We start from the raw sequence: 23,757 nt of genomic DNA, 5'->3' as shown, positions 1-23,757 counted from the left end.
AAAAATCATTATTTTACACTTTGGCTATTTTTGAAAATCGTGAAAATGTGTGCAAATCTTTGAATATATATTGTTTTAAAGCGAAAACATTTAACTCAAAACTTTGCTTCTGGGGGTCCCTGGAACAAAATATTTTGAGATGGGGGTCAGCGGCCAAATACATATAAGTTTGGGGGTCCTGGACATGAAAAAGGTTGAGCACCACTGATATAGAAACATACGTTTTTCAGAAAACTGTTGGGATTTAGAAGACATTTGTAGAATCTTTGTAGTCTTAATGGGTTACGGTATTGTCGTTCTAAAACTATGTTTTCTGCTGTTCCTACGTACAGCCAACCAGTTGAAGAAACAAGCCGATTCATGGGCTTTAAAAACCTTTGCTGTTATGACATTTCTGAGACCATTCACGTTTACGGAGGATGCTTCTAAACGTAAATGCATTCTACTGCTAGTTTGCACATTTCAGATACTCTTTAATCTTAAGATAACTAATAGCCGAAAATAGTAGATCTACAAGCTCACATCTACAAGCTCACGAACGGCAGCACGTTGTGAAGATACATGGAAATAATGACGTGCAGCCGGAAGATTCCACTGACAGCAGCAATAAACGTACACTTCACTTCCACTGAAAATGTCACAGTGCATTTATTTCATTATTATCTTTTGCAAGCAAGCATAACACTGCCTTTTTTCACCAGAATAGGTCTACTACGTTCTACGAATAAATAAAGTGAGACAAAAACAAACAGTTAAATCTGCTGACAGGCTTTTACTGTATATCTCACTCGACTCCCTACTTATATCTCCACACGTCTAAAAATCAAAGGCATTCACTTACTAACTTTTACTCAATGCTTTAAACACAGTGTCTCCCAAACTTTGAACAACTCTGCATCCTGCTGAGTTCCCCCAACACCACAGGGGAAGAATATAATAAATGATGTTTCATATTTATTTTTAGATATTCTTACATTTAGCATATATTAGCATACATTAGCATACAGTACAGTACAGTGGGGGTTAGAGAAGGCTATCAGCTCTGATGCAACGTTACACTGTACACTCTTATTTTGTTCTTAACCAGCATATTTTCACCAAAAGCAAAGTTTTCTTATTTTTGCTTCTCTCTTATGTAAAGAAGAACAGATTTTAAGAGTGGTCGAGAGCACTCTTACTGATATAAGAGAACATTTTAAAGAGATTTAAAATTTAAAACGCGTGAATATCATTTAATAAAATGTTTCAGAGTAATTTGATTGGATTATTAAACTCATGGGCTAAAAAAATACTGTTGGTCCATTGATCCCAATTATAACTACTGGAGGATATTGCATACGTTCAGCCCCTCTATAATTTCAGTTACATATCCTCTATTAAAGCCTGATTTGTACTTCGGCGCAAAATGGTGTTTGAGCAATGAAATTTGCCAATCCACAAGCTCCGTTGCAGATGTGACGTGCCGGGAGCTTGAAGATCGTCACTTTTCGCCACAATGGAGCATAATTTGGGCTTAACCCATTGAGACCTGAAGCCGATTCTACATGTCTCCTAAATCTCAACAGTATTCTGAAAAACTTATGTTTCTATATCAGTGGTGCTCAATCTTTTTCATGTCAAGGACCCCCAAAATTATATGTATTTGGCTGCGGACCCCCATCAAAATATCTTGTTCCAGGGACCCCCCAGAAGCAAAGATTTGAGTTAAAAATGTTCGCTTTAAAAATATATATATTCAAAGATTTGCACACATTTTGAGCTTGTATATCTGCTATTTTTGAATAGCCCAAAGTGTAAAATAATGCTTTTTAGCTCAAATCTAAAAATGACACAGTTCCAGGTCTTAATGGGTTAAAGCATTTACAGCATCACAAATGTAAAGTTTTGCCATTGCTGGGTATCTGATATCCCTCGTGTCAATTATATGAAAGATAACATCAATAAAAAATTCCACTTCATCACATACAACAGGTAGAGTGGGCGAAATTATCCATATTTTGGTAATATTTCTTCAATGGTTCTTCAACGTTGTCAGAAAGTTATCATCATTGAATGACATTAAATGGTAAAACAGTTTTCAATGTCTCTTTAGCACATAAGTGCAGATACAAACCAAGAAGATTCTTACAATATATAACATCAGGTGAGGACAGAGTGATCAGGTGTTGGAACAGGGCCAGAATGAAGGAAGCAGGTGAGGACAGTGCGAGACGGTGTTGGAACAGGGCCAGAATGAAGGAAGCAGGTGAGGACAGTGCGAGACGGTGTTGGAACCGGGCCAGAATGAAGGAAGCAGGGAAGACAGCGTGACCAAGTATTGGAACGGGGCCAGAATAAAGTAAACAGGTGTAGACAATATCAATGTCGGATCACTCATTTACATTAAGTACATCAAATTGGACGATTCAATACATTGCTCAGGCCTTGCATTATTTCTACTTTTCTTCTCTCCAATTTTTCCCCCCACCATTTATGAGTTACTGTTGTCCTAAATCATTGGTTCCCCAAGTCCTTGGGAAGTACCAGGGGGACCCCAGCAAAACTAGTTACAATCTTTTCATTTTACACACTTCATATTTTATACTTTGGCTATTAAAAAATTGTGAAATGTTTTTCAAATTTTTGAACATATATTTTTTAATGAGAAATATCTTTACTCAAGTCTTTGAAAAAAGAAAATCTCTCTCTCTCTCTCTCTCTCTCTCTCTCTCTCTCTCTCTCTCTCTATTTATACTTTGTTGTGCGCTGCTGTGTCACAGAAACAGCAGATCTATACGCTTGATGACTGTGCGACACTGGCGCTCACCCTGCAAACATGTGTGAACTTAGCACAAGTTTGGGGTGGGGGTCTAAAGTGGGCTGCACACCCAGTTTCAGTGCCAGAATGTTTACATCCAACACATTTATGTGGGCTGGCAAAATCCCTCCCCAAAAGTCTCACATTCACATTCTATTTGTATAGTCAGTGATTTTGAATTATGTGTGCGTTGCGTTTGTTTATGTTTTGGGCCAAAGTGTAAGATCATGTATGTCCCCTCAATACCAAAATCCTGAAATATCAGCAATTTTTTGCCGAATGTTCGCCTACTAGGGTTCATGTGGTTAAGTGACACGTGTGACTGAGGGATGATTGTATAACCTGCTGGTACGAGACAGGAGAGACTACATTTCTCCTGTCAGTGAGCGTGGCAGACAGCTGTTGTCTATCCATCCATCTTCCTTTTGCTGCTCATATTCTCCCTTCTTTTCTCTTTTGTCAGCACTTTCATTTTATGGCTTTTCTCTCTCTCTCTCTCTCTCTCTCTCTCTCTCTCTCCTCTCCCACCCCCCACTCGGACGATATCTCTCCCGCTGACAAACAGCCATCCTCCCACATCACCGCGCTTTTGACAAATGCATAACAACACCACGCTGTGGAGAGAGACATGCTGAGCTGCGTGTCTGCAGACAGATGAGAGCACAGCGCTCCAGACAGACTCTCAGGCCACGCCCATCTCGTCCACAATCTCTGGAATGCTCCAGAGACCGTCTGCAAATTCAGCCCGTTAAAAAAAAAGGTTTTGAGATGAGGAAGAAGCCGTCATCTTCCATACGGAAAAGCTCGGGAAGGCACTTGACTAACCACGAGACAGTGTTATATTTTAGATTTTTTAAATAGCCTGTGTGTCTTTTCGAAATATCCTTTCAGCAGCTAGCTACTGTAGCTATAGGCTTTGACACATTTGTTTTCCAGTAGGAGTTATTTAAGGGGACATTAAGGGATATCAGTCCTATTTACTCAGAACGTGAGAGTGAGACATTTCAAATGTTGCTGGCTTTTAAAATCACAAAGACTCTGGGGGCAAAGGTCAGGCATAAAGGTTTAGGCATTACAAATGACCCTGGCAGAATTCAAGAGGTTGCCAGTCGACAAACAACTATTGTCACACCTTTTTAATCAATCAAAGCAAACCACAGCGGCTCTCTTTATTAACCTGCTGTCATCCTCGTTTCCTGTTTGCCTGTCTATTGTGCCTGTGTCCAATGGCACTGTGACTGGACAGACAGGCATTACTGCGTTTACTGCGTTAAAGGACGGCATCACCCATTTTCAAAGAATTGGTCCTCACTAATGCTCATTATAATATGGTACCATTTCTGTCTACTCGGTCGGTGTCTCAGAGGAGAGCTGTGGACAGTTCAGAAACCCGCCTACCAGTGACATCATCGATGGGGAATCCAAGGTAATAGAAACTGCAGGCTTTCTATCCCTGGAAATTTTGCATGCTATAATGGAAGCCCATGTTCTCACATTCATACAAATCTAAATAAAAAATAAGAAATCTTGTTTGAAAAAAAGAAATCTGCCTAACGATGATGTCACAGGGTTGGCAGTGCTAGGCACTAAGTACAAAATGAAGTCATTCAGAACTGCGGATGGGTCTCCCAGAACATTCTTCAGACGCTCTTGCACTTCCGAGACTATCCAAAGAATGTTCAGACATAACAGTGTGATTGTTCAGGCGTTCAAGGTGGGTGTGATTTATTTTTGTTTTGTTTCCGCATTCAGACCATGGCTTCATTCTGCCTGCGGTGAAAGAGACGCATTGACAATGAATCAACACTAGTAGTTCTCAAAAATGTTCATGTCAATGTATTGGCCGCGGGTACCCCATTTGAAAACATTTTATGTAACGCCGGTCCTGGGTTCGATTCCTGCCGGGGATGCTGTGGGCGCTGGGGGGTGTGTCCTATTCTCCGCGTCATCAGCGCCCATACCCTAGGTGGGGTTGGCGAAAGGGCCTACTCTGTGTGGAGTTTTCATGTTCTCCCCGTGTCCCCTAGGGTAGGTACCCTCACAAAAACATGTACTAATCCTGGCCGCTATGCCGCCTCCCCCATGGCAGCCGGAGCGCCTGATGGAGGGAAAATGAACTGGTTGGAATAACGTGTTCCTTCCACGCGCTACGTCCTACCGGGGAAACTCCCCCCCTGTCAGGTGATAAGAAGGTCAGTTGCATTGAAGGAGAGGCATGAGCTCGGCTCTGGGCTCCCTAGGCTGGCGGGGGGAGTGTAGCGCGCAGGATCACTTAAGACAATTGGCACCGGGTGAAAAGGGGTTGCAAAATCGTGGGATAATTTTTTTTATTAGATGTAACTACCACCCCCATTCAAGAAGATTTGTCAAAATGTTTCGAAAATGTAAGCTCAGATCGTCAATCTTCGAATAGACGAAAAACAAAATAGGGATTAAGTGTTTAAACTTCTCATTTTGCTGTGGACCCCATGGAACCCCCCTCAAGGACACGCACGCACACACACACACACGCACGCACGCACGCACATAGAGAAAAACCTCATCGACTGCGCCCTATGGACATATAATATAAACCTTAAATGTCACCGCGTCCTCTCTCTCTCTATCCATGTGACCCCCCCATCCTTCCCTGAGCAGTCCTCCCCACATGCAGCCCAAAAGACCCATTTTCCTCCCCTCCTCACAGGCCTCGGGGTTCCGGCCGTCAGCTTCTTGGTGGAGGAAGCAAAAGAAAAGCGAAAGCCTGCCTGGTGTTGCCTTGACATTCAGCCAGCCGGCATCATCCCCAGTTGGTTTAACGCTCCAGCGGGTCTTCTGAGTTTTCTGGCGTGTGTGTGTGTGGAGATGAACGGATGCCAGCCTGCCTGCCAAGGCCCTGGCATACTAACCCATTCAATACGGAAACGCATCTACAAATGTCTTCTAAATCAGGGGTCTTCAATGTTTTCAGGCCAAGGACCCCCTAGCTGAGAGAGAGATGAAGCAGGGACCCCCTCTATATTGTATAAAATTGTGGTCTGCTCTTTTTTCCCTCTACACCTATACATCTTTGCCAAAATTAGCCGATCTACAGATCGGCTATTTTTGGCTCAAGTTCTCCTCAGAAAAGGGATGCTAGGGTTCAAGTGGTTAATGTAAAAAAATAAATCATGATGTCACACAAAGATTTGGCGGACTCCCTGTAGTAACTCTGAGGACCCCCTAGGGGTCCCGGACCCCCTGTTGAAGTCCCCTGTTCTAAATCCTAACAGTTTTCTGAAACACTGTATGTTGCTATAATATCAGTGGTTCTCAAACCTTTTCACGTCAAGGACCCCCAAAATGATTATGTATTTCGTCGCGGACCCATCTCAAAATATTTAGTTCCAGGGACCCACCAGAAGCAAAGATTTGAGTTAAAATGTTAAAAAATATATATTCATAGATTTGCACACATTTTTAAGATTTTTCAAAAAAAGCAGATCTACAAGCTCATAGCGCGGCACTCGGTGCCGCGCTATGAGCTTGTATATCTGCTATTTTTTAAATAGCCAAAGTATAAAATAATAGTTATAGCTCAAATCTAAAATGACACAGATGCGTTTCATCCGGATTGAATGGGCTAACTGAGCAAGCAGACACAGGCAGGAACATCAGGAATGACACCCAGAGAGGAAATAAACTCACTTTCCATTTCCAGCTGCGACCCTGTCCTGAACCTACACACAGTGCTACAACTGCTATTCTTTTATTATTATGGCGTTGTTGCTGTTGGGCAGAAACCTCTTATCTATCTCCATATTTTAACTTGAATGTGTTTGTTTTCGTTAATTAACGACTCTACTTGATCATAACTACTGCGTCACACAAAAGCATCAAAAGTGGAGCTGTGTTTGTGTCTGTGTCGCCAACAACAGTTGCATTATAATTATAATATGACAATTAGAAAGAACGACCAGCAGGCTAAAAATACAGGGTCAGTAAATCAACCCAGGTATAAAATGTAAATGGACCGTAATGGTCCATTTGGTTACATTTTTACACTCTCACAGAGTTACTAGGTTATGGGGGTCCGTGGTCTAATGCATAGAGAGGCTACAGTGGGTTGTAGAATTTACATAGAGGGAGTGGTTAGGGGTTGAATAAATTAGCCATTGTTAACGCCCATTACCAGGCCATGAGAAGTGTGAAATTCTTCCAAAGCTATTTTCTTTGATTTGGGTATTCAGGGTTAGCAAGTTTTAAATGGGCAAATCTTCTTCAAATAATTCAATGAATGACATGTAATTTGAAAGCTTACAGTCTGTACTTTAATAATCTTTAAACAGCTGAAAAATGACTATGACTTGTGTCTCAAACCACTGTATTGGCTCACATATGAGGTTTCTACCCGACAGAGACGATGGTATCTCTGCTGTGTTCTGCAGTCCAGAGAGGAGAGACAGAGAGGGACGGACGGACAGACAGGGGGTGACAACACACTCTGCAGTTACACCCATGCACAGCATCTTAAGCACTTAACCATAAAACAAACATTTTAGTTGTGAGGACCAGGAAAAGGTCTATTTCACTACTGTCCTGTGGGGACATTTGGCCATCACAGGTATAGTAATACAAGCGCGCGCACACGCACACACACACACACACACACACACACACACACACACACACACACACACACACACACACACACGCACACACACACACACACACACACCTTCCATTCTACACTGTGTGTGTGACAGAGAGCTCAGAGGCTTAATGCCAGCAGCAGTCTAGCAGCTATCAGCTTACCGCTCTGATAAGAGAGAGCAGAGATGACACCTTGTATGGTGTATATTGTGTTGTCATCGTGTCCCTCTGCGTGGTGTCGCTAAACAGATCAATGTACTGTAACAGCAGTGAACCTGAGCTCTGGGGCACTTTTGACTCAATGACAACATCATAACATATTCACGACGACACTGATGCTTCCTCTGTGTACCGCTTATCCACACAGATGATGACACAGTGCTAGAGCCCCGGCCCATGTTATCGGTTAGGGTTTATTATGGTATTTCCAACCAGTGTTGATTTTGTCGAATAAAACCTATGACGTCTTTTTTAGCCGCATGCGCTAGCGAGCGGCTCTGTAAACAGCACCAGTCTCTTTCCGACACCTGAGTAAAAAGTGTCGACACCTGAGTGTCATTGGCTGTCCATCACACTTCCCCGTTTTTAAGCTCCCCTTTTAAGCCAATGGGGAGACGAAAATGTAATGGACACGTTAGTCAACGAATTAGACGAGACGAAAATGTTAGGGCGGGACGAATGGAGAAGAGATCCAATCAGAATTACTCTTTTTGAGGGACTAGTTGGGAAGGGAACCAATCAGAACGATCCTCATTGTTAGTTAGGTCTATCCACCCGGAAGCACACCATATTAGGGGCCAGCATGGACGAACATCACAACAAGGCAACGCACGGAGTTACACAGCAGAGAGAGAGAGAAAGGGAGACAGCTTCAGCCCAGGAGGGTTAGCCTAAATGCTAGCGTGCTTCATTACACCTAGTTTGCCTATTAAGTTATTAATTATTTGCCCATGTTCACACTGACTTCAATCTTAGCTATTGTTGGGAAGACCCGTGTGGTGTCACAAAATGTTGCCACCACTTATATAAAAAACTTCAGAGCGTTAATTTGCAACGCTAAATGTTGCCAGGTTTGGCGAGAGAAACAAGCAATCCAAAAAACAAGTAATCAGGTCTATGAAAATATTGGGGCCAAAAAAGCCTGGCACATGCGGCTTTATTATGACTTTGGTCATACTTGTTTTTAGTGGTGCCAGCCACTCCTACACTTGACCGTGTGTGTGGGTCCGTCCGTCCGTCCGTCCGTCCGAGCACGGCCTCAACAGCTGCAGCTGATTGCAACACAAGGATGCAACCAGTTACACTAATTCAAAGGCACCACTCTCTTTTTTAGCGGCGCTAGAGCGGATCCTGCTCTATACCTGACTTTGTCCGTGTCCGTCAACGTTCTGATTGGTCAGGTCCGTCAACGTTCTGATTGGTCAGGTCCGTCAACGTTCTGATTGGTCAGGTCCGTCAACGTTCTGATTGGTCAGGTGCGTCAACAAAGTGATTGGTCAAGCTTCACATGACACGTGGCTATAAACACATTATAAACACATGTATCAAAGGCGCCGCTACCTTCACACAGGGTGTGATTTTTTTCTTCATAAATTAACGCCCTACTTGATCAGACTACATCGTCACACAAAAGCATCAAAAGTAGCAGATCTACAAGCTCCAAACGCGGCTTTTGAATTTGAATTCTGAAAAGTAGGTAACAGTTTTGGATATTCCACCCGACAGAGACGATACACACACACACACACACACACACACACACACACACACACACACACACACACACACACACACACACACACACACACACACACACACACACACACACACACACACACACACACACACGCGCATATACCTGTACTTATTTTTTCCCTTCAGTCCCCAACTCCTCCAAGTGTTTACTTAGCCATCAGTACCCTGAGTCAATATGCCTTTATTTAGTCATTCTGTCTCACAGCAGCCCCTGTCCCTGAGACCTACCACATCCCCACACACACACACACACACACACACACACACACACACACTCTCATCAAAGTGAGTGTGTGTTTTCTCTTCCCCCGCCAAAGGCAGCAGCAGCGCAGCGCCATTTTTAATGTTGTTCCAAATTCTTCTTGGAAGGGCCATAATAAGCCTGCTGCTCTGCTCCTTCAGTCCACAGGGCAGGCAGAGAGGCTGGGCTGGCTGTGTTTCACAGCAGAGAGAGAGAGGAGGGTAACTCAGGGCTTTATCAGACCCTGGCTGCTATACAGACAGGCTCAGCTCTTGGCATTCTCCCACCAACCGTACCGACCGGCAGCTTGTATATCTGCAATTTTTGGGCGGTGCAACCGCCCCTATATGTGAGGTTTGGACATCGACCCAATTGCACCCCCCCCAACCCTGCGCTGTGATTGGCCACCATTGTACCCCCCTAACCCTGCACCATGATTGGCCACCATGACTCTATTCAGGACTGTGATTGGCTAGAAACACATGACACATGTGCATAGCCCTATAAATAGGACTATGCACTTAAAAAAAACACTTTTATGTTTTTTTTTTAAGTGAATCACTTCCATCACTGTGATGACCACTGTGACCACACCGCCCACTTCACACTGGGTGTGATTTTTTTTTAATAGCCAAAGACATCTAAAATTACAAGAGATGCGTTCCCGCATTGAATGGGTTAATATTCCATTATGGCAGTGGTTTTCAACCAGTGGGCAAAATTAGTTAACATAGCGTCACAATCATTTTTAACCACTTAGCTTTGGCTATTCAAAAATAGCAGATATACAAGCTCATGCGCTATGAGCTTGTAGATCTGTTCTGTAATATTTTGGAAAGCAAATCAGATCTGCCCGGTGCAATTTTAGGTCGCAATGCCTAAAAATGTTTAAATTAAACCATTAACCGCATTTATTTGTATGACAATTAAGCATCAATACAACTGTAATGGTCGTGGTGGCAGAGCCCTGTAAATGAACACTATACATTGTTCATATTTACAAGCCTGCAATGTAGTTCTAAATCGTTCTAAACAATAGAGGCTATGCGTGTGACATCATCGTACCCGGAAGTTATGCGGGAACGCCGAAAGAGTGTCAAAGAAGTACTTTTCTGGCCTTCACAGCCCAGAAAAGTCCTATCTGATTGTATCAAACAACATTAAACTCACCAACATGGCAGCTGTACGGAATGTTTGAATTATCCTCTTTCTATCTGTAAAGTCTTTGTTTCTTAAAAATCCACCGCAGAGACATGTTATGAGCTACTTTCTGTCAATACATTCTGTGCAGTGATTATTTTCCTAAGTGTCAGAGTTTGGAAGCGCTCGTTTTCAAAAAGGCAACGTCCTGCTGCCTCCTGCATTAACAACCCATTAAGACCTGAAGCCGATTTCTACAAAATGTCTTCTACATACATCCCAACAGTTTTCTGAAAAACCTATGTTTCTATATCAGTGGTGCTCAAACTTTTTCATGTCAAGGACCCCCAAAATGATATGTATTTGACCGCGGACCCCCATCTCAAAATATGTTGTTCCAGGGACCCCCAGAAGCAAAGATTTGAGTAAAAAATGTTCGCTTTAAAAGAATATAAATATATAGACCAATTATTTGTTTACCAACATTGAGAATTGATGCACAGGTGATTGTTTCATGCATGCAATTCTCAACCTGTTGTTTCGGGGTGCGCTGGTTTCAATGCACCCCAACCCCCCTCTTGTGTGTTGGCTAGTGATGCGCGTCCTAGCGAGACCTAACAGAATGGGTTTCATTGCGCGCATACTGGTTGCACGCGTCGCATACTGGTTCTTATCAATGTGACGTCGTCTGTTAAGGGGTCTATTAATTTGCACACATTTTCACGATTTTTCAAAAATAGCAGATCTGCAAGCTCGTAGCGCGGCACTCGGTGCCGCGCTACGAGCTTGTAGATCTGCTATTTTTGAATAGCCAAAGTGTAAAATAATGCTTTTTTAGAGAAGTGACGCATGTGCATACTCTCTATTGCTTTCTGATCTGAGCTCTTTCTCCGTTCTGCCCTCCCCTCCCACAGCTGTTAGAAGTCTCCTAAAGAGATTAATTAAGACAGAGCCCAGAGTTCGTTTAACGAGTTCCCCGCTAGCCTGCAGCATGGAACAGAGTAACATCATTGGGAAATGCGAGCGTCGCATTCCAAAAATAAAACAACTTTAAAATAATATTGAGGGCAGTGGGCTGTTTCTCTACACCAGGGTTTCCAAACTAGCCCTTCCCCCCGATGAGTCATTGACACATCAAATAAAAAAAAAGATACGCTTCTTGATTATTCGATTAATCAAAAAAAAAAGTAACATAATGGATGGTTGCAGCCCTTACTGCGCTTCCCACAAGCATCACCTCACGTTGTCTTTTAACCCATTAAGGCCTGAGGTTCCGATTCTATAAGATGTCTTATAAATCCTAACAGTTTTTTGAAAAAAACGTATGTTACTATGTCAGTGGTGCTCAAACTTTTTCATGTCAAGGACCCCAAAATTATATGTATTTGGCTGCGGACCCCCATCTCAAAATATTTTGTTCCAGGGACCCCCAGAAGCAAAGATTTGAGTTACAAATGTTCGCTTTTAAATATATATATATATATACAGTATTCAAAGGTTTGCACACATTTTCACGAAATTTTCACAAAAATAGCAGATCTTTCAGTCCTTCAGTCCTTTCCTTCTCTCTCTGCCTCCATATATAAGCTAGAGCACTTCCAGCACACATTCCACACCAAGCCTGCCTGGGATTAGAGCCATGCAGAGAGGCTTACGCTGAAACAGATATATAGTGGAGGAGAGAACGCATGGGAAAGGAGCGAGAGAGAGAGAGAGAGAGAGAGAGATGCTCTGATATGGAAAAGGACTTTTAATGTTATCTCTTACTCACAGCCTGGTCTGACTTGGAGGAAAGAGAGAGAGAGAGAGAGAGAGAGAGAGAGAGAGAAAGAGAGAGAGAGAGAGAAAGATGCTCTGATATGGAAAAGGACTTTTAATGTTATCTCTTACTCACAGCCTGGTCTGACTTGGAGGAAAGAGAGAGAGAGAGAGAGAGAGAGAGAGAGACAGATTAAAGACAGAAAAATAGAGCAGATACCTTTAAACACATTTTAAAAATTGCTGCTATTTTTTAAGTTTATTGAATGTGTGTGTGTGTGTGTGTGTGTGTGTGTGTGTGTGTGTGTGTGTGTGTGTGTGTGTGTGTGTGTGTGTGTGTGTGTGTGTGTGTGTGTGTGTGTGTGTCTGTGTGTGTGTGTGTGTGTGTGTGTGTGCGTGTGAAAGTATGGCCATTTTGAAGTGTTAAACACTGCTATAACACTGTGCTGGCGAGCAGTGGTGCACTTGCAGCATCTAGGTCCACTGTCATACCTGTGCGGCCTTGCGAACATGCTGGGAACATGTTCGGCGCACAACACCGTCGTACGGCAGCATATAAATGGGGTCATAGGAGACCAGATCCAGAGCGTTCACACGTTTCCCACTCGCTCTGATAAAAAAACTAATCGTTTTGTCAAAAAAAAACGTCTTACCTATCTGCCTCTCCAGGTCGGCGGCCTCGTCCGGGGAGGCGCGGGGTAACACCCCTGGGTCGCTGAAGCTGGTTCTCAGCAGGGTTCCCAGCACAAACAGGAACAACACGCCACCTATCACCGGGATGGCCGGGGTCAACTGGCGAGCCAGGAACGGACAGCTGTGGGAGGAGGAGGAGGAAGAAGCAGTGTTAATTTGGAGGAAGAAGCAGTGTTAATTTGGAGGAAGAAGCAGTGTTAATTTGGCACTCGGTGCCGCGCTATGAGCTTGTAGATCTGCTATTTTTGAATAGCCAAAGTGTCAAATAATGATAACAGATGCGTTCCAGGTCTTAATGGGTTAAAAGGTCTTAAAAGTCATTAAGTTGTCACTTTAGAAATGTGCAGATATACCCTGTATACACTTATACTGTATGTCGGTTTGTTTACTGATGAGTGAGAAAACAATGTTGCACATTAAGCTAATCATTTGGGGACCCGCCAAAACAATTTGGGGACCCCCCTGGGGGTCCACACCCCCAGTTTGGGTACCACTGTTCTACAGATTATGAAAGGACAGAACAGGTATAAACTACTAACGCTTTCAAATGATGTGTCACACATTGAAATACATTGTCTCTGTCCCTTTTCTGTGGACCTGGACACATCGTCAGCTCAATTACAAACACCTCCTCAAAGTGGACACACGTGTGTGTGTGTGTAAACCCAACACACACAACATTACTGTGTTAATGGACCGCATGCAGCAACCACTGCTGGAAGCAAGCCAACAACATTTAGGAAGTGCCTACCACTGTAAATCACCACTTAATGTGGTCAGTAGTCATTCGTAATCCCTAAAGTCCGACTTCACACACACACACACACACACACACACACACACACACACACACACACACACACACACACACACACACACACACACACACACACACACACACACACACACACACACACACACACACACACACACACACACACACACACACACACACACACTTACTTCAGGCGGGGTTTACTTGGTATCCTAATCTGATCTGATGAGATAATTCAACCTAATCCTATTACATGTGTGATGTGTGCAGGTGGTTATTACAGTAATCACATTTAGCCTGATTTGGGGGTGGGGATCATGAGCTTCAGACGGAGAGACACCCGTGCTGTGGTCACATGAGCATGTGGAACCCATGTGTTGTTGGTTTGAGTAAAAGATGAAGTGTTTCAAATTTGTACAGATATTCTTTTGAAAATAGCAGATCTACAAGCTCACAACGCATCACATCACGCTGCGTTGTGAGCTTGTAGATCGACTATTTTCAAATAGCAGCATATATTTAGGTTTAAAGTGCTCATGTGGCCTAGTCTCTTCTTTTGGGCTCGTTTTCATAGACCTGGTTTCTTGTTTCTATCGCAAAATCTGGCAACACCGCTTCCAATCTGGATAGGCCAAAAATGTGATGTGGGGGCTGCCAGTGCGAGCATAGCTTCAGACCAACTGACAGACGTTCATGCAAAAAAAATCTGTCTGGACAGAGATTGGCTAAAATGTGACCAACGTCCAATGAAAACCATTAACATCCAACGGAGCACTTTGCTCTTTGGAACGCTCCCTGTAATTGCCTCTTTCATCACAGTGGACCATTTGATGCCGTCTGTGTACACATTAATACCTCTTGTCTGTGTACACATTAATACCTCTTGTCTGTGTACACATTAATACCTCTTGTCTGTGTACACATTAATACCTCTTGTCTGTGTACACATTAATACCTCTTGTCTGTGTACACATTAATACCTCTTGTCTGTGTACACATTAATACCTCTTGTCTGTGTACACATTAATACCTCTTGGAAAAGAAGCAGTGATTTTGCTGCACTGAGGCTCAATGTCAGAGAGAGAGAGAGAGAGAGAGAGAGAGAGAGAGAGAGAGAGAGAGAGAGAGAGAGAGAGAGAGAGAGAGAGAGAGAGAGAGAGAGAGACAGCCAGCCAGCCAGACAGACAGACAAAGAAACAGACAGACAAAGAAACAGAGAGAGAGAGAAACAGAGAGAGAGAAACAGAAAGAGAGAGAGAGAGAGAGAGAGAGAGAGAGAGAGAGAGAGAGAGAGAGAGAGAGAGAGAGAGAGAGAGAGGCAAGGCATTAGCATAGCACATTCCAACAACTAGATAATGTGCTATAATACACCAGACATCAAGCAAAAGGAAACACATTATAAAAAGTGCAGGAGAGAAAAGAAAGAAAAATAACTCAATGAAAGGCAGAGGGCAAACAGAAAGAAAGGTATTTAGCTGTGATCTATTAGAACTAAGCGTGACAGCAGGCTTTGCACTTTTCTGCTAGTTTGTTACCAGATATGTGGTGCATAAAAAAATCTAAATGCTGCTTCTGTGTGTGTTTAGTTTTGATTCTATGGAGGGAAAGCAGACCTTTCTTTCCCCAGATGACTCCAGTGAGGTCTGGAATGGTTCATGATGATTATCAGCACAAGATCACAAATGTGTTTTTGGCCCTAAAAACCTTTCAAAGCTTTATAGAACAACAACAGTATTTTGAAATCAATTTTCTCTGACATACAAGGGAACCAGTGCGAGGGTTTAACCCCTTCAATCCAGGAATGCATCTGTGTACATTTGTGTAGCTTGTAGCTTGTTTTGTTATCATGAAAATGCTTCTGGAGGGGGTCCCTGGAACAAAATAGTTTGAGATAGGGGTCCGCGGCCAAATACATATCATTTTGGGGGTGGTCCTTGACATGGAAATGTTTGAGAACTACCGTTATATGTTTTTTCAAAAAAGGATTTAGACTTTTTTGTAACCCATTTTTTCAGCCGGTGGCAATTGCCTATGTAATCCTGGCCGCTATTCTCCCTCTGTGTGTGAGAGAGAGAGAGAGAGAGAGAGAGAGAGAGAGAGAGAGAGAGAGAGAGAGAGAGAGAGAGAGAGAGAGAGAGAGAGAGAGAGAGAGAGAGAGCAAAGTGGGAATGGAGGAAGATGCCGCCATTGTGCCATTATAATAATGTTGACCAGCAGAATGGCAGAGCCTAGGACTAAGCATTACTGCCTTTCACCAAGCACTTAAGGCTGCATCATTGCTCATTGAACTGCCATTGGAGGAAATCAATGAAGAGCATCTAAAGGCTCATAGATCATAAAGCACTCCATGATTATGACAGGTGACCCAGAAGTCACGCTGTGCCTGGGGGGGGGGGGGTGGTTCTCAAGGATTACGGCTAAAAGGATAATCCTGATTATTTTGGTTAATATTGTAATCACGATTATTAATAGCGAATATTGTTATTGTGATTACGGTGGGGAAAAGATGTTGGTTATATCGTTTTGTTAATGCCTTTGTTGTTGGTTGTTTAAGCCATATATTTGGTCATATGGTTTATGTAATGTCTTCTCTCTTCTGTGAATGTATTGTTCCTCTGTGATCCTGTGTCATGACGGTACAAAGTCCTGATTATTAGTGACCCTTGTTTGATCATGAGGACATGAGGGCGACGTGAAATAGCTGAATAAATACGATTAATTGACGACGTTTCACGATTACATAGGATTTTTCTAAATATTAAATGATATTGTTGCTGATGAGCGGGTCAGAAACCGCTCATCACCATATTTTAACTTTTTAATGTATTTTATTCGAACTTTTTTAGTAAATTAATGCCTTACTTAACTCTCTGGCTGCCAAGAACGAGTTAACACGAGTATTTCTTTTTTCGAGTGTTCGATTTTTCGATTTTCTTACCATTTTCAAGTAGTCACAGAATATTTGCTTCCGCGCAACAAAAAAAAATGGCATCGCGACCTCCCCGTTCAATTGTATACGCCTTTGAAAATAGCATGTCTCTGCCAAAAATACATAGTAAAAAAAAAGTACACAGGAGCCGAGATACAGCCTTTTTAAGTAATAAGTTAACCAAGAAGTAAATGGAGCAGCAAAGCCAGAAAAAACAAAACACATTGGTTGACACCGACTGAACTGAATCAGTCGTAGTAGATAAGATGCCATTTTATCAGAAAAAACATTAAAGTTGTGCGTTATGTTTTTTCTGCTGAGCTGTCAGCCCTGCCGCTGTGTGCATCTGGACAGCGGAGGAGCAGAACAGAACGGACCAGAACAGAACGGAGCAGAAACATTGGGTTGTTATCTGGGACATCAGCAGGGTTTCTCCAGGCAGGAGTTGTTCACACAGTGCTGAACAGAACACATCTCCGAATGGTCCTCGGCTCGCCGGCTGCTGCTGAGCCTCAGTTATATTTAACGGCAGTTGCGTGCTGGTGTCAGTGGTGCTCAGTCAGTAAAATAGCAAATCTACAAGTTCACAACGCATCACGAACTCTCCACCTTGTATATTTGCTAGCATGCGACGCCAGCCGTGCATTTAACCCATTCAATCCGGGGAGCGAATCTCGTGTCATTTTTTGATTTGTTTGGCTATTCAAAAATAGCAGATCTACAACCTCATAGCGCGGCACTCGGTGCCGCACCATGAGCTTGTAGATCTGCTTTTTATTTTTTTCGTTAACATTTGTGCAAATCTTTAAATGTATATTGTTTTAAAGCGAACATTTGTAAACATTTGTCCCCCCCCCCCCCCCCCCCCCCCCCCCCCCCCGAAGCGAAGATTTGAGTTACAAATGTTCACTTTAAAAAATATATATTAAAAGATCTGCACACTTTTTCAAAAAATAGCAGATCTACAAGCTCACCGCGCTATGAGCTTGTATATCTGCTATTTTTGAATAGCCAAAGAAATCTGAAATGACACGGATGCGTTTCAAAAAGTCGTCATAAGTCGTTCTTGACGTTAGCCAAAAATAGCAGATCTACAAAGCTCTCAACGCGTCCGGTTGCGTCTGAAATGTGTGGAAGTAAAAGTATTGGAAATTGGAAACACTCCTGTAAAGTAAAAATACCTCAAAATTGAGTAAATGTACTTAATAGTTACTTTTTCCACCACTGGGGTGTTGTGGGAATCAGACTGGACATGATGATTGTAACTGTGACCTCAGAGAACATGCAGCAGCACAGTGACCCAGTTTGAGAAGCCTGTGAATAAATAATGTGGCTAAACTGTGGCTCTGTTTTTGGTTTAGTGCCAAATGAAGAACAAAAACGTACGCTTTCAGAAAGACTGGTTTGTTTGGGCCTGCCAGAGGGGAAACAAATAGGGAAAAGAATGGAAGTAAATAAATATCGCGGTAAAAGGTGCCAATCGTTTATAAAAGAAGGTCAGCTGTTTTTTTCTGTCTGCAGGTGAAAAACGTCAACAAACACAAAGGAGAAACTACTGCTCCTAGGCGTAGAAAGTGAAACTTTCACTTTCTTATGTCAAAGAGGCTCACCACCACGTATGTTACATCATTGGTTCTCAAAGTGGGGTCCGGGGAACCCCAGGGGTCCTTGGGGGGGCGGGGTACCAGGGGGTCACCAGCAAAATTAGTTAACTCATTCACTAACATTCACTAAATATCACAAAAAGCCCAGACTGCCAGCGATTTTGCGATTTTCTTACCTTTTCAAGTAGTCACAGAATATTTATCTCCAGTATGATCGACCCCCTGATGGTTGCTAATCACAGAGGGTTTCACTGTGCTCCCGTTCTCTTTTTATACCCAGTTGAAAATAGCATGTCTCGCCAAAAACACACAGTAAAACACAGGAGCCGAGATAGAGATGATTTCCCAAATACTTTAACCAGGAAGTGAATGGAGCAGTAAATCTTTGGATCACGTTATCTCCTGGTTCTGTGTACAAAATTAAAAAAAATGTAAAAAAATTAAAAAATAAAAACCCTCCAAAGTTGTCATAGTCGTCCTTGGCAGTCTGGGCCTTTGGAAAAAAAGTCGTCACAGTCGTCCTATGGCAGTGAATGAGTTAAGTACGGTACTTGAGTAAATGTACTCAGTTACTTTCCATCACTGGTGTGTTGTGGGAATCAGACTGGACATGATGAGTGTAACTGTGACCCCAGAGAACATGCAGCAGCACAGTGACCCAGTTTGAGAAGCCGCTGAATAAATAATGTGTCTAAACTGTGGCTCTGTTTTTGGTTTAGTGCCAAATGAAGAACAAAACCTGTGCTTTCAGAAAGACTGGTTTGTTTGGGCCTGCCAGAGGGGAAACAAATAGGGAAAAGAATGGAAGTAGGAGCGGGAGGGAGTCAGTGCATCGGTATTGGATGCATATATTCCACTATTTGCTGGTTTGATCACTTCAAATACCGAAAATAGACGATCTACAAGCTCACATCACGTCGCACCATCTACAAGCTCCTCGTTGTGAGCTTGTAGATCTTTTTTTCAGTGTGCGACTGTCACAATTATGACATAATCGTCTAATAGCAAAATATCGTTGCATTATCGTCATAATCGTTTCCATGTTGAAAATGTTCCATGTTTCACACATTTCCGAATATTAAATGAAGCAGAAACACTGTTTTTTTACATGTATAAAATTAAATGTCAATAATTTCTTTGTATATTTAAGTTATTTGCCCTGTGCAATGTTTTATTACAAAGCCTAAATGGCAAACAGAAATACATTTTTTTTTCATAAGTTGAATGCCAAACGCACAATTAAATCGTTAAATCACAATTATTTGAGTGACAATTAATCGTCAACTTAAATATGTAATCGTGAGAGCCCTAATGCTGGCTTCTATGGAATCCAAAATGACGGAAAAATCAGTCGTGGCGACTGAGAACGTCTTCAATACATAAGAATCCAAGGACTCTCATATTGAAGGACTGTTTTCCCCCGCCAATACAGTCAGGGACGAGCTATCTCACACAGACACTCACACACACACACACACACACACACACACACACACACACACACACACACACACACACACACACACACACACACACACACACACACACACACACACACACACACACACACACACACACACACACACACACACACAGCTAGCTCTGAAACATGCTGGAACATCTCTATCCCACAGCCTGTCTCCGGTTGATGTGAAGTGAACCCAACAGCCTTCAGCGTCCATGTTGTTTTCCCTAGTCTCTCTCTAGCCAGACAACTATTCCACAATCTCCGAATGCCAGTACATAGAGTCTGGAACTACACCTCCCGAAATCCGAGACAGGAAGCTGTCATCTGTCCCGTCATTTCCGATCACGAAAATATATCTTAAAATAAATCTACATGACATTTTTCATTTCTGAGGAGGAGGTGTCACATCCGCTTGATCATTTTCAGAGCTTCCGTTGCTCCAGACTGTATGATGGAAGCATTTGAAAACTGTGGAATATTGGTCCTCACAAGTACAGTAACACGCGCGCACACACACACGCACACACGCATGCACAGACACACACACACACACACACACACACACCTCTGAAACATGCTGGAACATCAGTCCATGTGAAGTGAAACCAATAGGAATTGGTGTGACATGGTCTGGAAGGTGGCTCTGTTTCATCCAGGCAGACATGAGGAGACATGTCTGATGATCTGGTGACAGATCTGGTGCTGTTATTATGTATTCAAAATAGCATTTTTGGGCAATTACTCACAAAAAAAAATCTAAAATAGCTCCACGTTGTTGAGCTTGACAACATAAAATAGGGAATTTATGGGGGGAAAAAAAAAATCAAAAAGAGGAAAAATGGACGTACAAGGTTTCCACCCACAGTGAAACCTCTTATTAGGGCTGTGAATCGTCTGCTATTTCACGATTCGATTCGATTCCGATTCTTGGGGTCACGATTCCGATTTTTATCGATTTTTTCAAAACAAACGATTCTCGATTCAAAATCGTTTTTTTTTTAAAAGCGTGTTTTTCCGATTCAAACGATTCTCGATTCAAAACGATTATTGATTCAAAACATAGGATTTCAGGATCTACTCCAATCTGCTGGCATGAGAACAGAGTAAATTTATGTAGCTTTTATAATTGTAAAGGTTTTTTTTTATTTTTTTTAATCGATTTAAAAAAAAATGAGAATCGATTCTGAATCGTCCAATAGTAGAATCGTGATTCGTATTCGAATCGATTTTTTCAAACACCCCTACCTCTTATCTCTAGATAACCTTTTGTGTTTTTTCGTAACTCAACGCCCCTACTTGATCTACAGCGTCACACAAAAGCAGATGTGGATGTGCTACTTTTGCTATTTCTGAATTTGAATCTTGAAAGGTAACGGTTTTGGAGTTAAAGAGGTTTCCACCCGACAGAGACGATATTTAAAATCCAAACCCTGGTAAACCTAAAATACACTACAGCAGGGGTCTTCAACGTTTTCAGTCCAAGGACCCCCTAGCTGAGGGAGAGATGAAGCAGGGACCCCCCACTATATCGTATAAAATTGTGTTTCAGATTCAACGTTTTTTGTTTACGTGGTCTGCTCTTTTTTCCCTCTACTACACCTATGCCTCTTTGCCAAAAATAGCCGATCTACAAGCTCACAACGCCTCGCAGCGCGAGGCGTTGTGAGCTTGTAGATCTGCTATTTTTGGCTAAAGTTCTCCTCAGAAAAGTGATGCTAGGGTTCAGGTGGTTAAGGTAAAATAAAAAATCCTATCACACAAAGATTTGGCGGACCCCTTGTAGTAACTCTGAGGACCCCCTAGGGGTCCCGGACCCCCTGTTGAAGACCCCTGCACTACAGCGTGTTAACAGAGTGAAACTATCGCCCACGTGAATATCAGAAGCCAACCAAATTTTTGGCACCCCCCCCCCCCCTCCACTGTCACATCCACCCAGAAAGAAACGCAGACTGAAAGAGTCAATTACAGAACCCCCCCGGGGGGAATAAAAAGAAAATCAATGTCCGATGTCATTAGCCGACTCCTTTTCATTGGCCCCACTCAATCTGTCTGTCCTCTACCCTGATTGGTCACACATCACACTGATGAATCCCCAGCAATTACTATGCGCTAATGAGGAATCACTATAAGTGTGAAAGGCTTATCAAAGCTAGAGGGGGGGTGGGGTGGGGGGGGCTCTAATGGCTATCAGTCCAAGAAAGCAAAGATTTGAATGCTTTTTAACACATTAAGACCGGGAACGCATCCGTGTCATTTTAAGATTTCTTTGGCTATTCAAAAATAGCAGATATACAAGCTTGTAGATCTGCTATTTTTTGAAAAATCGTGAAAATGTGTGCAAATCTTTGAATATATATATATTTTTTTAAAGCAAACATTTGTAACTCAAATCTTTGCTTCTGGGGGTTCTCAACCCTTTTCATGTCAAGGACCCCCAAAATTATATGAATTTGGCCGCGGACCCCATCTCAAAATATTTAGTTTCAGGGACCCCCAGAAGCAAAGATTTGAGTTCAAAATGTTCGCTTTAACATAATATTCAAAGATTTGCACAAATGTTAACGATTTTTCTAGAATAATGGTTAAAGTGGTTGCTTTGCAGGTCTTAATGGGTTAAGTGGCCTCAGTATATGACAGTATTATGTCAAGTGAGTATTGATTGTCAATAAAACACGGATTAAAGCAAAATAAAATCTCACCACTGAAAAAACGTTGTCAGGCCAAATCCTAATCTGCGATTAGTGAAACAGTGAGAAAGGAGCCCCCACACACACACACACACAATCAAAATATGACTTTAAATGAAATATCACCATGTGATAAATTACGTGGTATCGGAATGGCATATACTGGCATACTCGCCGATCAGGGTTGCCAGATCTGCTTATTATAATTTCGACCGCAAGATTTTATTTGAAAATAGCAGATCTACAAGCTCACAGCGCGTCGCATCGCCACGCGTTGTGAGCTTGTAGATCTGCTATTTTCAAATAGCTGATGTATAGGTTAAAGTGCTCATGTGGCCCATAGTTGCTTCTTTTAGGCTGTTTTTCCTAGACCTGGTTGCTTGTTTCTCTCACAGGATCTGGCAACACTGTCACCGATACCAGCAGCATCGGCAGATTTTCCGATACCGGTATCGTTATCGGAACAACTCTACTACTCTCAATGCATCCATTAGCCACTTAAAACCCCAGGATCCATATTCTGGGTTAAACTTTCGCAGAAAATAGCAGATCGACAAGCTCATGATTTTCGTTACTTGTGAGCTTGTCGATCGGCTATTTTCAGCGAACATATTTAATGCAGAGTGAAAAGTGAAAAGTCACTTTAGTACAAAGTGCTGAGGGACTCCCGCCTCAACGACCATATAGTGGTTAAACCGCTTTGTTTCCATGGAGACCAAAAACATCCTCTTGTCACGGTGAATTGACGGGAACGTGGTTACCCTGGAAACGAGCAGGAATGAAGTGAACCCACACCACAGGGAAAAGCACACATCATCATCAGGACAACACAACGTCAACACCAATGACATGCTGAAAAATGCATCACCATCCTTTCTATTTTGTATTTGTTTTTTCCGAAACAAACTATTCACCATTCTTGATGAACATTGCCGCTGTCGGGCAGAAACCTTTTATCTCCATATCGACCCATTAAGACCTCGAACTTATCTGTGTCACTTTTTTATTTGAGCTAAAAAGCATTATTTTACACTTTGGCTATTCAAAAATAGCAGATATACAAGCTCGTAGCGCGGCACGAGTGCCGCGCTACGAGCTTGTAGATCTGCTATTTTTGAAAAATCGTGAAAATGTGTGCAAATCTTTGAATATATATCATTTTAAAGCCTTTTTTTTTTAGCTCAAATCTTTGATTCTGGGGGTCCCTGGAACTAAATATTTTGGGATGGGGTCGGCGACCAAATACATATAATTTTGGAGGTCCTTGACATGAAAAAGTTTGAGAACCACTGATATAGA

General features: G+C 42.4%; 1 protein-coding gene across 6 annotated transcripts in view; it reads right to left on the bottom strand.

Annotated features, from left to right (window-relative positions):
• The window catches only part of LOC311035794 (palmitoyltransferase ZDHHC14-like), an 89,747-nt gene that overhangs the window by 29,978 nt on the left and 36,012 nt on the right, over nucleotides 1-23,757 (bottom strand). For all 6 annotated transcript variants that reach the window (XR_014599782.1, XR_014599783.1, XM_084044243.1 and 3 more), the window contains exon 3: nucleotides 12,956-13,116. Coding sequence is in view for 4 of the 6 variants with exons in the window: in XM_084044243.1 (XP_083900369.1) it covers nucleotides 12,956-13,116 (161 nt within the window). In the remaining 2 variants the exon portion in view is untranslated. The remainder of the gene's footprint in view (nucleotides 1-12,955; nucleotides 13,117-23,757) is intronic.

Source organism: Gymnoscopelus microlampas (assembly GCF_963454915.1).
Source record: "Gymnoscopelus microlampas genome assembly, chromosome: 20".
In the NCBI taxonomy this organism is placed as follows: domain Eukaryota; kingdom Metazoa; phylum Chordata; class Actinopteri; order Myctophiformes; family Myctophidae; genus Gymnoscopelus; species Gymnoscopelus microlampas.
The sequence above is the reverse complement of the archived record's forward strand: the minus strand, read 5'-3'. Positions and strand labels throughout refer to the sequence as shown.